General features: G+C 55.9%; 1 protein-coding gene across 5 annotated transcripts in view; it reads left to right on the top strand.

Annotated features, from left to right (window-relative positions):
• NGEF (neuronal guanine nucleotide exchange factor) overlaps positions 1-14,979 on the top strand; it is a 218,919-nt gene that overhangs the window by 197,839 nt on the left and 6,101 nt on the right. For all 5 annotated transcript variants that reach the window (XM_079134858.1, XM_079134857.1, XM_079134859.1 and 2 more), the window contains 4 exons: positions 7,826-7,986; positions 9,167-9,319; positions 10,939-11,068; positions 13,252-13,326. In XM_079134858.1, the coding sequence (XP_078990984.1) occupies positions 7,826-7,986; positions 9,167-9,319; positions 10,939-11,068; positions 13,252-13,326 (519 nt within the window). The remainder of the gene's footprint in view (positions 1-7,825; positions 7,987-9,166; positions 9,320-10,938; positions 11,069-13,251; positions 13,327-14,979) is intronic.

The raw sequence follows: 14,979 nt of genomic DNA, 5'->3' as shown, positions 1-14,979 counted from the left end.
TAGCAGAGTACGTTTTTTTTTTTTTCCCAAATACACATAGAATAGTCACCAAGGTAAACGACATCTCGCCTGAACAAATGCATAAGAACTGAAATCATACAAACTGTTTTCTGACTCGAGTGAATTAAAATAGAAATCAGTCACATAAAGATAACTGGAAAATGGTTGAGGTGCAGCTCCGTGGCATGTACTTACACAAGGCCCTGGCTTCCATCCCCAGCACTACGGGGAGCAGAAGGCAGTAGGAAAATATCCAAACACTTGGAAAATAGACAACACACTTACAAACAATCCCTGGGCCCACTAGGAAGACGAACACACAAAAATTTGCTGATGTCACATATGTTGGCAAAACCCAGATTTCAATCGATTAAAAAGCTTTTATTAATAAGAATAAGCACCCCAAAGAAAAATGGGCAAAAAAAGTTCACATAGAAGGAGAACAATGGCCAGTGAATAAATGAAAAAGAAACCAAAGTCACTAATAATCAAAGAAATTCCAGCATTGAGGTACTTACTGCCTTCTGCATTTCAAAATAACAGAGATTTTTAACACATAACTACATTTAAAGCCTAGTGCTGAGCTGGGTGCCATGGCGCATGCCTGTAATCCCAGTGGCTCAAGAGGCTGAGGCAGGAGGATCATGAATTTAAAGCCAGCCTCAGCAAAAGCGAGGCCCTAAGCAACTCAGTGAGACCCTGTCTCTAAATAAAATACAAAATAGTGCTGAGGATGTGGCTCAGTAGTCGAGTGCCCCTGAACTCAATCCCTGGTACCCTCCCCAAAACAGCCTAGCCCTAGCATTCTCTAACATCACTGATAAGAAGAATATAGCAATAATTGTACCAAAATCTCAATAACATTATGTTTGTACATAATGTTCCAGAATTTCTCTCTAGAAATTTGTCTTGCAAAATAATCCTATGTGTGCAAAAGTATTTATTTATTAGGATGAGGGAAAGAAACCTAAATACGCGAAGCAGGGGAATTATTTAGTAAGACAGTATATAGCTATTCAAAGACACAAGCATTAAAAAACATGTTTTCAAAGAATAAAATAGCAAATATTCATGATATATAACATTTTTTTGTTGGTTTTGTTTGTTTGTTTTGGTTTTGGGTTCTTTTGGGGGGGTACCACGGATTAACTCAGGAGCACTCCACCACTGAGCCACACCCCCAGCCCTGTTTTGTATTTTATTTGGAGATAGGGCCTCACTGAGTTGCTCAACACCTCACTCTTGCTGAGGCTGGGTTTGATCTTCCTGCCTCTGCCTCCCAAACTGCTGGGATTACAGGCGTACACCCCGGCGCCTAGCAAAATATATAAATAAAACATTTTTTAAAAGCAAAATAGAACATTCGTCTATAATAGAGTGTACATAGAAAATTAAAACTTCGTACATTTTTGCTATTTCCCCCGGATCAGATGAAGATATTTGAAGACCAATGAGGCCGATTGGAGAAGCCGCGCAGTTCCATTCAGTGGTGGGAAGGTGGACACGCAGGCTTCAGTGCGTCTGGCTCTGAGTTTTTGGAGTTGACCTTTCATATTTAAGAGGTTAAGGTGAACTTTCTGTCTTGATAATGAACACAAAGCTGAGCTCTTCTGATTCTGCGTTCCCACTCTTTGGGGTCCTGTGTCAAAGCAGGCCGGGCGGCCCCCTGCTGTGCAGCCGGCTCTGCCACCAGGCCCCTCTCTGTCTTTCAGCTGCACAGCTCTGGGTGAGCTCCGGGCACACGGGAGGACGGCCCACCACCGGGTCTGAATCGTGGAAGAATCCGGATCTAAGAGCCGAACTGTTCCTCTGTGAGCAGAGTGGGCTGCGGCTGGAGAGCGCCCCGCGGAGGGCTTTCTCTGTTTAGCCTTGGTTTCCTGACTTCTGAAGCTCTTGGTTCCCAGCCTCCTCTGGGCGGTGGTTTTTGAGTCGCTGAGAATGAGACCGGTGGAGAAAGTAGTTGGAATATATTCAGATGAAAAGGTCAGGAAGGGCAAGTTAGGAAGGGTAGGCTTCCTGGTGGGCAGGTTTTATTCCAGAACCGGTAGGAAGGGAAGGGGCAAGACACAGAATCGTCCTCAAAGAATAAAGAGCGAGGAGAGTGTGACCCCGGCCGGAGGGCGGGCGGGCGGGTGGAGCAAACCCACTTGATGGGAGACAGCCTGCGCAGCCACTCCTTCAGCCTGGTGGTGTGTCCCCAGCTGGCAGGACCTGTCTCTGCTCCTTGGTCTCCAGCACTGGGTGTGTAGGGCTGGAGACGGGAGCAGGGAGTGATGTTCTGAGAATCTCCAGGGGAACAGGGACACACACAGGTACACTCAGGTGGGGCAGCTGGCCAGGCTGACACTGGGGGTGACGGCTAGTCCCCAGCATGCCCGGACAGGCTTTGGACCCTGTCATGCTGGGGCAGAAGGGAGGTGGCCCCGGGGTCCCCAGCACGTCAGCGTCTGCTCGGCCCCTGACACCAGCATGGGGGTCAGCCTGCTTTCCCTGCTTAGGACTAACGTGTATTTCCTTTTTTGCCCCCAAAAGAAAAAGAAAATTACTTAGGGTTTTTAATATGATGGGCCTATCAGAAACATAAATTGCGATTGCTGTGTTACTAACCAGCCTGCACTGAATCTCTGTCTGGAGGGAAGATCTTACAATTCAGCAAGAGAGTTCTAACTGGGAGGGCTTCCTCTTAAGGTAGGTGGTAGCCATCACCCCAAACGTCAGATTTCTCTTTGATCTGATGGTCTATTTGATGCAGAAAACGAACACCAATAAGTGTTTTAACCAAGTAGTGAAATTGGCAGGTATTGTTTTTTGAAATGAATATTTTGGATACATGGTTTATGCAGAGAAAGCAGAAACTATCCTGAGCTGCCGGGGTCCCTCCTCCGCCATGCGTTCCATGTTCCGTGTTCCAGGTAGAAGGCGTGTGCATGCACTGTTGCATCAATGATAAGCTGCTGTCTGCACTGCTCTGAGCCCAGCTTCCTTGATACTTGGCAGAATACTTATCATGTCTCTCTAGAGCAAACTTTTTTTTTTTTTTTGTACCGGGGATTGAACCCAGGGACACTTACCCACTGAGCCACATCCCTAGCCCTTTTAATGTTTTTCTTTTGACACAGGGTCTTACTAGTTGCTTACGGCTTCACTAAGTTGCTGAGGCTGACTGAACGTGAGATTCTCCTGGGCTGCTGGAATTACAGGCTTGTGCCACTGTGTCTGGTAGCAATTCTTTTTTTTTTTTTTTTTTGCAGCTTTTTGGGGCTCTGTTGTTTTTATGTTCCATTGTTTATACGTTCCATTATTTAACCAGTCCCTATTGATGGACATTTGTAGTTAGAAAGGATGTATCTCAGGGATGTTCGTTGCAGCATTATTTAAAATCATACAAAGTATGATCGAGTCCCCATGGGGACTGCTGAGTGGTCTGATGGGTTACAGGACACATGTTTGTAAATTGGAGAAGACACCACCCCACTGTCCCCACATCTGACTGTGGTGGGCGTGCCCACCCCCCCCCCATCAATGTAGCATATTACCCAGCGATTTTACCTCGACTCTCCTGCTGGATGAAAAGTGGATCTCGTTATGGTTTTAATCTGCATCCCTCTAACTGTGAGGAAGAATGAACGTGGTTTTTCATTTATACCTATTTTAATATATAAATTTTTTGCAAACTGCTTTGTTACTGGGTCATCTTAAGGAAACTTAATAATCAGCCTGTGATGGGCTTGCCAGGGCTGGGCTTGGACTGGCAGTGGGTGTTGGCACCTGCACCCAGGGCTGCTGTTAAGATGGGGCTGTGCCTGATCACACAGCAGCACTAGAAGTAGTTGTCACTTGGGCCCCCTCACACTGGCACCTGCCTTGGCTCTGGGACCCTTTCCACTGTGGCACATCCATCATAGAAAAATCTAAATTTATTGAGAAAAACATGACCCTATGTTTACTGAGTGGGGGTGGCCCTGTGGGGGGGTGGGGGGGGCAGGTGTGGTTTCTCCAAGCTTGGGGCCACAGCCCTCCCCATGCCCGATTCTGCCCCTGCTGCCCATCCCCACATGGTGGTCAGAGGGGAGGGACCTTAAAATGTACACCAGACTGTGATGCTCCCCCCTTGTCCCCTTTACTGATGGCCCATGGCACGCACAGAGGGCCCCCTGTGTCCTGCCTCTCCTTCACCGCCATCCCACCTCCTGCCCCTGGGAACCCCTCTTTGGCACTCTTGGGAATGAGCTTTCTTGCCATCCTCCAGGACACAATCCCAGGTCACCTCCTAGGATAGTGCTCCTGGCCCCTCTGGCCAGAGCTCCTTCACACCATTGTGGAGACATTGCCCAGAGTCTGGATGGGAATGTCAGGCTGGCGACAGGCCAGGCTCCAGAGAGTCACTTCCTGGTAGCCACATGATGAATCGGGGCTGTTGATGCCACCTGGCCCACGTGGAAACTGAGGCTCAGTGGGAGACGGAGCAGTGGTCACTGTGGCAGAGGTCCTAGGCACGACCCAACTCCAGGGCCTCAAGCCAGCCTGTGGCCCACAGAGGACACCAATGACGTCATGGACTTCAGAACCACCTGGACTGGACCCTGGAGAAATGCCCTGGGTTGACTGGACCCTACCTGTCACCTGGGCGGGGCTGGCTTAGCAGAAGCAGTGGTGGACACACCTGGAGCATACTGTGGTTATTGGCAGATATTAAGCGTGATCATCAAGAGCTAAGGGTGCCATTTGGGGGCCCAGCTGTGATTCATGAAATTTGTATTGGTCTCTGAGTCGTCCCCCAAGGATGACGATCCTAGGCTGGCGGAGTAGATGCCTGAAGGGTGAGGAGCCGGCCGGTGCAGCCTGGCGGGAGCCGGGGCCCATCAGGCAGCCTTGCACTCACACCACGCCCACTCACGCTTAGGCGCGATGCTCTCCTGCTCACGCACACCCAGCCCTGCCTGCTCCTGGTGTGCCACAGCCGGCCCAACCCCAGGGTCTTCCTCACACCTGCTGTCTCCGCTCCCCGGGGCTCAAGCCCTGTGGTGGCAGCAGGGACTGAGCCTGGTCACCTCAGAACTCAGGCCTGCACCCTGGACACGCAGATGTCCCGTGAGCACTTTAGCACCAATGGATGCTGGAGTGAAGGTAATGAGCAGGCCGGCCGGCCTGGGTCCCTTGTTAGCCCCGTTCACCCTGCAGAGGCCTCAGCCGCTGATAGTGAAGTTGTGTGGACGAGGAAAGGGCGACCATATTGATGTCACAAATACCCTGCCAGAGGAGACTTCGCAGATGACTGATCACCTATAAATGGATAGCGAGGGGGCGAGTGCTGGGTGAAGGGGCCCAGCCAGCCGCACGTCATCCCTGGGAGGCCAGGCCTGGTCGCCCTGTCCTCCCGTATCAGGATGACGATGCCTGGGTGGCACTTGCATGCGTAATCGGGGTGCTCTGGCAGGCGTCCTTCAGGGTGCTGTGGTCAGCAGACCCCTCTCCTGTGCTGCTGTGGTTTGGCTCAGCGCCTGCCCCACACCCATGACGCACGCCTGCCTGAATCGGCTTCACTAGTTGTGCGTGCTTGCAGCTTGGGAGCCACAACAGCGTGACGTTTTCTTGAGAAACTTAAATTTAGTAGCAGGAAAGTGAGTTCCCAACTGGATCTGTGGCAGAGAAGTGGCCTCCCTTGCGCCAGGCTGGGTGTAGGCAGAGGGAGCAGACCAAAGGCTAGCTGGGGCTCAGTGCTGGGGCTGTAGTTGGGCCCCTCGGGAGCCCAGGCCTGTGCTTTGTGTGGATGCTCATCTTAAGGTGGACCAGGCGGTTGTGCTGCAAGGACGGTTACCGAGAGGCCACCACTTGGATCAGCGTCTTGGTTCTTGCTGTCATGGTCTCAAGTCAGGTGCAACCTGGTGGCCCACGCCCCGTAATTGGTGGCTCAGCCCTGGAGGATGTCACTTTCAACCGGGTTGCTGGGCAGGTCTGCCCTGCAGGACATCCCTGACTTACAAATCTGTCCCTCATCTTACAGTGCCTTGCCAGGCAGGGCTGCAAGTGACCACAGACATCCAGTTAACCCTTCCCTGCTGCAGTCGGGCACGGGAGGGGCCGGGCAGAGCCCAGAACGCGGAAAACCCACGATTGCGTCTCAACTCCTCCACCACGGAGGGTGTGACTTTGGGAACTTTGCTTCGGCTCCTGCTTCCTTCTGTGCCTGCTCCTGGGGGACCTTGGGTTTCAGTGGAACAGCTGTACAAAGCCCCCTCCCCAGGGCCTGTGCATTCTCCTCCCTCCCTCCCTCCCTCCTGACCCCTAGAGCTGGAGCTTGCTGGACCTGGGAATGGGCCAGAGCCCCTGCCATCACCACAGCTCTGTCCTTCCATCCTCCTCTGCCCCGTGTGGGGTCTCCAAGGACTGCCATGACAAATTACCACAGCCTGGCAGCACGGAAACTGAAACATATTCACCCACAGATATGGACGCCAGAGGCCTGCGGCGGGGCTTCTGCAGGCCACTCCCCTCTTGGGGACAGTCCTTGCCTCTTCCAGCTCTGGCAGCTCCGGGAGCCCCTTGATGTGGTCACACCTCCCAGCCTTTCCTCTGCCCCGTGTGTATTTGCGTCACATCCCCCTGTCCCTCCATTATGGACATGCCTGGCATTAGGTTTAGGACCCACCCTAAATCCAGAATGCCCTCGCCCTGAGATCCTTAACTCACTCACATCTGCAAAGACCTTTTTCCAAACCAGGTCACATTTCTTCACAGGCTTAGGGGACTAGAACATGGGCATGGCCTTGGGGTGGGGGCACTTCTCAACCGGTCACACTGTCCCTCTGGGTACCCAGCCACCCTAGGTGATAAACAGTGGAGGATGACAGGGAGAGGAAGGCGGGGAGGTTCCAGCTGGCCTCAGGAAAGGCCACTGAGGTCATTTGTAAGCACTGAAGGCAGATGGGCCAGGGCCGTTGCCTGCGATTTGCAGAGCGACACTTGGGAGGACAGAGTTTGGTCAGTTTTGTTGTGTTCACAGCCTCAGTAGATAAACAATAAATAAATATGCACATGTGTACATGCACGCACACACACGCACGAGCATGTGCACTCACGCACACATGTACACACATTCACATGCACACGTGTGTGCACATGCACACACGTGCATTCACACACATACACACATGCACGTGCATTCACACACATGTACACACACATGTGTTTGCACATACAGATGGAAAGGAGGTGCCTTAGAAAACTTACTAGATTATGGATTTCTCTTTTCAAAATGAAGATTGCACTATTTATTACATTGTAAAATTCAACCTTAAAAGAAGGCTCATTTTCTAACTTTCAGACAATTCAAAAAGTAAAAAGGAAACAGTCACCCCAAATCCCTCCCTGCTGGTGCCCAGTGTTTCATGGTTGCCCGTTTCCTTCTAGATGTTTTTCTGGCCATGTGGAGTCGGGGACCCTCGACCCACTGACTTTCCCTCCTGACCACAGTGAAAGGGGACAGGAGCACCTTTGCAGCTGCCAGCCCCATCCTGTGGCTGATCTTGCGTGCTGTCCCTGGCTCCATGTCCTGGACCTTGGCTTGTCCCCCACTGTGCACATAGCAGAGGAAGGGAGTGTGCTCTCACAGGGTGGACGCTGAGCCCTTGTGCGCAGGGCCACTTGCCTCCTTGGGATGGGTGGCACCATCGCTGTCCCAGACCAGCACAGGGCAGCAGCCAGCTCGCAGGCCGCTGGGCCTCTCTGTGCCTCTGAGCCCGAGAAGGCACTTGGGCCTCCCTGGATGGCAAATCGAGGCAGTGACCACAGGTCTCCTGTGTCCTGTCCCCGCCTCCCCTGGCAGGCCATGTTCGAGCTGGTCACCTCCGAGGCCTCCTACTACAAGAGCCTGAACCTGCTGGTGTCCCACTTCATGGAGAACGAGCGGCTGAAGAAGATCCTGCACCCGTCGGAGGCACACATCCTCTTCTCCAACGTCATGGACGTCCTGGCCGTGAGCGAGCGGTGAGAGCCAGGCGGCGCCTCCAACTTCCCCCTCTGGTGCCGCTGACCCACGGGCTGCTCTGCTTCTGATTGTTTGGAATTTTCCATAATGAAATACAATTGATAATGACGGAAATCTGAGATCCACCTCCCCTCCCAGCAGGGTGGCCAGTGGGTGCGCAAGTCCCTTCCTGTCAACCACACATCCTAGGGTCTCCATGGAGCCGTGGCCTGGAGGATCCCCACCCTGAACTGGGGCTGTGTTGAGTGGGACTTTCATGCATGGAACCCCCACTTGTCCACTGCATCCCTCCCTCAGGGGGGTCCTCAGCCAGTCCCCTGGCCAGTCAGTGTCCCCTGGGCAGTTCGCCCTCCTGCAGGTACAAAGCCCTGGCTCATGCCCGTGGGCCGAGACTTGCCAGGGTGCAAGGGCCGCCAGGCCTCAGCCTCCCCTGTCCTATGGATGGCAGGTGCCCTGGTTGTGGGAAGTGGTTTTGGGAACTGGGCTTGTGGCTGGGCTAGCTGAAGTCACGGTGAGCTCAGTGGAGGAGGGAGAGACAACCATTGGTTCCTTCAAAGAAGAAATGAACTCCTGGCATTTCATTAGGATAAGAGGCCCCTCACCAGCTCATGGAGGCCTGGGCAGCTTGGCTGTGAGAGGCCACGTGGGAGGCACTGGCCAAGGCTGCCCGCAGACGTGGGCCCAGGGTATGCCACCTCACACGTGGCCTCCGCCCCATGGCAGCCCTGTCTGGATGGCTCTGGACATGAGGGCTCACCGAGGTACGAGCAGCCTTTGCAACACCACGGCCTCTGCCTCTGCACTTCTCATCCGTGTGCCGATCCCTGTGTCCCTGTGGAAGGTCCAGACAGACGTGCAGAAGTAAAGACGCCTGGGCAGGGAGCCCTGTGCAGTGGCCCCCGGCTTCCTCAGTGACGGGCACAGGGCAGCCCGGGTTCCCCGTCCCTCCCTCCTGCCGTGGGCCATACTGAAGCTAGTCCCCATGGTCATTTCACTCCCTCCGCAAATGCAGACGTGCGTACCAGGCAGGGGTGAGGTGTCTCTCTCCCCTCCCCATGCTCACGTCCGTCTGACCCAGATGTGCCCAGTGTGCCGCCTGTGTGCAGAGTACGGGCCAATCTCCTGGACCTGTGCGCTGCTCGGTCCCCAGGGCGCGTCCTGAGCCGGCTGCCCTTGCAGGTTTCTGCTGGAGCTGGAGCACCGGATGGAGGAGAACATCGTCATCTCCGACGTGTGCGACATCGTGTACCACTACGCGGCCAACCACTTCTCCGTCTACATCACCTACGTGAGCAACCAGACCTACCAGGAGAGGACCTACAAGCAGCTGCTGTGAGTGTCCCCACCCTCCCGGTCCCGGGGGCACAGGTTGGCCAGGCTGGCGACAACCTCCAGAGCTGCCACCTTTCAGGCTGGACCAGCGCCCAGACCTGGCCCTTCCCGGAGCCTTGCTCAGCTGGACCCGAAGTGAGTCAGTTGTATCCCCCAGGCCTGGCCCAGAACGCCAAGCAGAGCCCTGTGCGCTCAGGAAAGAGGGTGAGGCCAAGAGGCAATTCCAGGGCCAGAAGATTGAAAAGGCAGGGCTGAACTAGCAAGAAGGGCCAGGCCAGGGTGGGAAGCCATCCTGGCGGTCACCCAGCAGTGGCCTTGCCTTTATGGCTAATCCACCCGTGTCACGACTGTCTTTGAGGTTTCAGTTGACAAGATGATTTTTTAGTCACCTTGCCTCTGTTGAGTTTTTGCATTGGTTCCACTTAAGGTGCTGGGGTCAGCCAGGAAGGCACTGAGCTCCACTCGGGAATGTCGAGGGACTTTCTAAATGGTGTCAGAGAATGGTGTCCCTGTCAGAGAAAAACAGAACTTCTGAGAAGCCTTTATTTGGGGAGGAGGAGTAGGATTGCAGCCGGGACACACCCGCAGGCTGAGGTGACCTCTGGTTTGTCCCGAGAACGAAGGCGAGATCGGGGTTCATGAGGACACGGGGTCCTCTTGCATTGTGGGAGCTGGCAAGCTCGCCTGGCAGAGGCTGGCCACGCTGGTCTTGTGGTCATAGTTCCGAGGACAGCTGCTAAGCGGAGAACACGGGCTCAGACACAGGGTGGCCAGCTGCACTGGCCTCCCAGGGCAGCTCCCGAGATGAGAGCTGGTGACCGCAGAGTCCTCTTTGGCCTCTCAACTCCATGTCAGCCGGTATGAGAAGAATGTTTTCGCTTGTTTACTCGATGTCCGTGTAGTGCGTGACAGTGACACTTGGCTGGCTTTTCTGCCAAACCCTTTGGTTTACAGGTCAGTGTTTTGAAGTGTGTGTGTATCCAGGCGCTCAGGTGCTCGGAACTGGAACCTGAGGGCCTCAGGACGCTGTTTCTGAGGTCGGGCAGTGAGAAGACGAGCACCCAGCAGATAGGTTCCTAGGCACAGCAGGGTCCAGGAGACCCTGGGGGTGGCCTTCCCCGGGCCACGTGAGCATAGGCCACCGGCCTGAGCAGCAGTGGCAGAGCCACTGCCCCAGCACGTGCCGCCGGGGCCTACGCTCTCCTCCCACAGCCTCCCCGGGCCTCGTCAGTGCCGGCCCGGCCCACCTGTCAGAAATAGCTCAGGCTCTCCTGGCAGGTGATCCGAGCCTGTTGCCTGTTCCCGTCACTACGTGGGTTTACCTCGCCACGGTGTCCTGCTGAGTGAAATCATCTAATTGTGTGTCTGATTCACAGACTTGGCCACACAAAGACTTCGCGCCCTCCCACACGCCACATACTTTACAGAGACTTCCTGGGCTGGGCCTGCGCAGGCACTATTGTTATTTGACTCGTACATGAGCAGTTTACTTCCCATTGAGTGGGGGGACTTGGCGTGTTTTCCACACCTGTGGTTTTCTGGCCCCGGGAGGCTGTCCCTGGGGAGGAAGCCTCAGTTTGCACCTCCTGCAGAAACCCACTGCTGTGTCTTGTCCCCAGCCAGGAGAAGGCGGCTTTCCGGGAGCTGATCGCGCAGCTGGAGCTCGACCCCAAGTGCAGAGGCCTGCCCTTCTCCTCCTTCCTCATCCTGCCCTTCCAGAGGATCACGCGCCTCAAGCTGCTGGTGCAGGTGCTGCCGCCCCGCTGGCGCTCGCTGGGCCCCGTCCACGCGGTTGCCTTCGGTCATCCCAGAGCTGTCGGCTTTCTAGGGAGTCCATTAGTTCCACAAGTACTAATTAAGCTCCTACTGTGTGCCAAGCATCTCCCTGAGGCGGGGCTCAGCTGGAGAGACCAGCAAACACACACAACCCAGAAGTGGTTGTGACCCTGAGGACAATTATGGGGTCACCAAACAGAGGTGACGCCCTCACCATTGCCAGTTGCGGGGGCAGGCAAAGAAAGACAAATGACCAGGCGGCCATCTGGCGGAAGGAGCAGTCTATGTAGAGGGGACCTGACACACAAAGGCCCTGGGGCAGCAGGGTTCATGGACAGCAGGACGAGCCTTGAGCCCAGGAACAAGGTGGGAGTGGCCGTGTGGAGGTGTGGGCGGAGGCCAAGTGAGGGGCCTTGGGACATCCTCTGTGTGGTCCTCACCTGATCTGATGGACGCTTTCCGGGGCTCTCTGTGGCGGCTGCAGAGCAAGGGTGGAGGGGAAGTGGTGACGGGGAAGAGGTGTTACCCTTGGCCTGGGGGGGTGTGAGCCCTGGAGCCCTGCAGGGCACTCGGTGAGCTGAAATCAGTGACAAAGACTCCTTTTAGCCTGAGCAGCTCGATGTCCCCAGGGAGGCCAGGAGGGCGGAGTGAGGGCTGGAACTAGTGGGGCTGGTCGAGCCCTTGAGCAGCTGAGCATCCACGTTCAGGTTAGAGGGAGAGGTCAGGCGGGTGCTCTTGGCCTCTGGGTGGTATTTAGTAGAGGAGACCACCCAGGACCGAGAGGAAGAAGCAAGACCAGGCCCTGGGACAGAGCCCCACCTGCCTGAGAGGGAGCAACCAGGGCGAGGGAGGAACCAAGACAGGTGCAGCCACAGAGCCTGCAGAAGGCAGCCGGCCTCCCAGGCCAGGACCGCAGCTGGCCGGTGTGGCCGATCCGGTCCTGGGCCTTGGAGGCCACTGCAGCTGAGCAGATGAAGGGGCTGTGAGAGGCCCACTGGGGCTCCGAGATGATGCTCTGGAGCCACAGCTGTGGAAGGTCAGAGGTCAGGCACCCGGAGGTGAAAGCCAAGGGGCAGCTGGCTCAGGAGCAGAGGGGAGGCGGGAGGCGGCTGGGAGGGGGCCTCAGAAGCACAGGGAGCAGAAGAAGGAGGGGTAGCACGTGGCCCAGCGGACTCAGCCGTGGGATAGAGGAGGGACAGAGGAAAGCTTTCAACTGGGAAAACCGGAACCAGAGATAGTAACCGTTTCTGCACGCAGAGGCGACAACCATGAAGGCATTATGTAGGAGAAGAGCATATATGGACAGATAAGACCTTAATCATGTGGGATGGAAGCCAGTGAAGGGCTGAAACCCACCTGAGCGGGGTGTCAGGACCCTGGGGAAGGGCTCAGAGGAAGTGCGTTCAGGGGTGCGGTCCACCTGGAACTGCGGCTCAGCACCGGAGGCCCCCAGTGAGACCCTGTGGGATGGAACTTTTGCTCTGATGAGAAAAGGACAGCCTGGAAAGCACTGGGAGCCGGGAGCTGGATTTGGGATGCGGGGAACAGTTAATGCGGGGTGTGTGACCAGCCCTGCGTGGGGAGGAAGGAGCACAGGTCTCTGGCCTGGCTGCTGGGAGGGAGGTCAGGGAGGGGCCCAGGAGAGAGGCGGGGCGATGCCCTGGTGCTTGGTGGCTGGGAGGGGAGCCAGACACCCAGACCTCCTGGGACAAAAGCAGGTTGGAACAAACACTGGGCCTGGGAGGAGGGCCAGGCAGAAGCCCTGCACAGCCCAAGGCTCCCTGGCACAGGGGAAAGCGCCCTGGCACAACCGTCTGCTGATAGAAGAAAATCGGACATTTGGAGAAAAGGCAGTTGATTATTGACCGGGCCCAAGTTAAGGAAGCCTCAGGGCCAGGCCCACAGCACTCCGGGAAGGGTTGGGGAGCCGCGGGCGTTGGGCGCCCGCTGGGGACGGGCAGACCTGGGCTGCGTTATCCTACACCTGAGCAGGTTTGGTCTGGGGCTCTCAGGCCTGGGCGGCAGGCCTCCATCCTTTGAGTGTGTCACAGACACAGCAGGCGCTGGGCTGCCTTGGCAGGAGGCAACCACCGGCCCGGGGGAATGGGAGGGAAGGTCCGAGGCAGGAAACCAATGCCACCTGTCCCTACCCGCAGAACATTCTGAAGAGGGTGGAAGAAAGCTCGGAGCGCGAAGGTACTGCCCTGGATGCCCACAGGGAACTGGAGATGGTGAGTCCCTCCCTCCTTTCATGTGTCCCAGCTGGCCCTTCCCTCCTCCCGCCAGCCCCCTGACTTAGAAAACACGCGCCTCGTTTTAAGATTCACTTTTGCAATCAAGAAAAGTCACCGGAGCTAAAAATGCACCCGATGGTGCTTAAGCAGAGCTTCGTCCCTCGAGACCCCTCAGCACCTCCGTCCATTAATCTGTTCGTGGCGGATGGGGCAGCAGCCACAGGGCACTCGGGGACACTCTACCTCAGGGAACTCAGCCACCATCCACAGGACCCAGGCCTCTGTCAGCTGCCTGGTGTCGCTCATGGCAAGTGTCAAGGGTTCCCACGGACCCCTGGCTTGTCTTTGCCTCTTTCCTCAAGTCAGACGCAATCTCTTGTCCCTCCCGTGGGGTGTGTGGAGGCTGTTCCTATTCTACTTGTACACGGGCAAGCTCTTTGTCCCAACCCTGTCCCTCCACACCTCCCTCCCATCCCTCGAGACTCATGTGTCTCTTGGGAGACTCACTGGCTGTGCCCCAGAGCTCTGGGCTTTCCCTGTGGGTGAGAGGAGGGCCTTCTCCTGAGCCCCAGAGAGAGGGACTCCCAGAAGAGTCCGGCGGCAGCCATGTGGGCGGAGTCGGCGACCCGTCTACATCTTCAGGAGCTCCTCGGGCTCCGTCCTGTGTCCTGTGCTCCGCTGCTGGCATTACTGCAGCCGGGAGCCAGTTTGGGGCTGCTGTGTGGGACCGCCCTGCTGGGCTCTGGGCTACCATGATGGTGAGAGCAGGTGTGGGGAGTGTGACTGTCACCCAGGGGCAGAAACTTCTCCTTTGGTGGACCTGTGGCACGGTTCTGGGCCGTGGCGGGACACCAGGACTCCTTAGTGCAGTGCGGCCCGTTCCCTGTTTGGGCAGTACTCCTCCTGATCCTCTCAGGGCAAAGCTGCAGCCGCCAAGGGACTGGTCAGGGAGGCTCAGCCACCTGCTGACTGGGCCACCTGTCAGGTGTCTGTCCCCAAGGCAGAGCCTCCGTGCATACTTGATCTACGTGCCTTGGTGCCAGCCACACTAGGCTGCGGGAGGCGAGTCTCCAGGCTGCCACGCCTGTCAGAGGCCACGTGTCCCAGACGGGTCTCCTTGCCATCAGCCCAGGACAGGGGACACTTTAAAATAGGTTCTTTTCTGCTTTCATGTCCCTTTTGCATTTAACAAAAGGCATTCTCTGTTTCACATAGCTCACTTTTTTAAAATAGAGGGCTTTCTCCTAATATATAAAAGTAATGCTCAACATAAGAAAATCCAGAAGACACTCATAAGCAAAAAGAAGAGCACTAAGGTGCCTGGCCGTCCTGTCCCCAACTTCCAGCAGGCCTCCATGCCCTCTACATGGAGCCGGCACGCACACGCACACATGTGTACACGCACACACGCACACACACACACACACACGCACACACACACTTGCTTTCAAATGGGAGTTTAGTTTCTGGCTCCCATCAGTTTAGTGGATGCAGAGTTCATGGCGTTGTCCGTGGTTTCGCGGGTGTTGGGTGATTACTTTATTCAGTCCCACATGTTCCCACGCGCGTGCAGCCTGCCGCTGCCCTGGGCCCCACGAGCCAGTGCAGATCTTTGTTCCTTCAGAATGAGGACCCCGCTTGCTGGGGGAC

Source organism: Sciurus vulgaris (genome assembly GCF_902686455.1).
Source record: "Sciurus vulgaris genome assembly, chromosome: 3".
NCBI lineage: Eukaryota > Metazoa > Chordata > Mammalia > Rodentia > Sciuridae > Sciurus > Sciurus vulgaris.
This window is presented reverse-complemented; position numbering and strand designations above follow the sequence as displayed.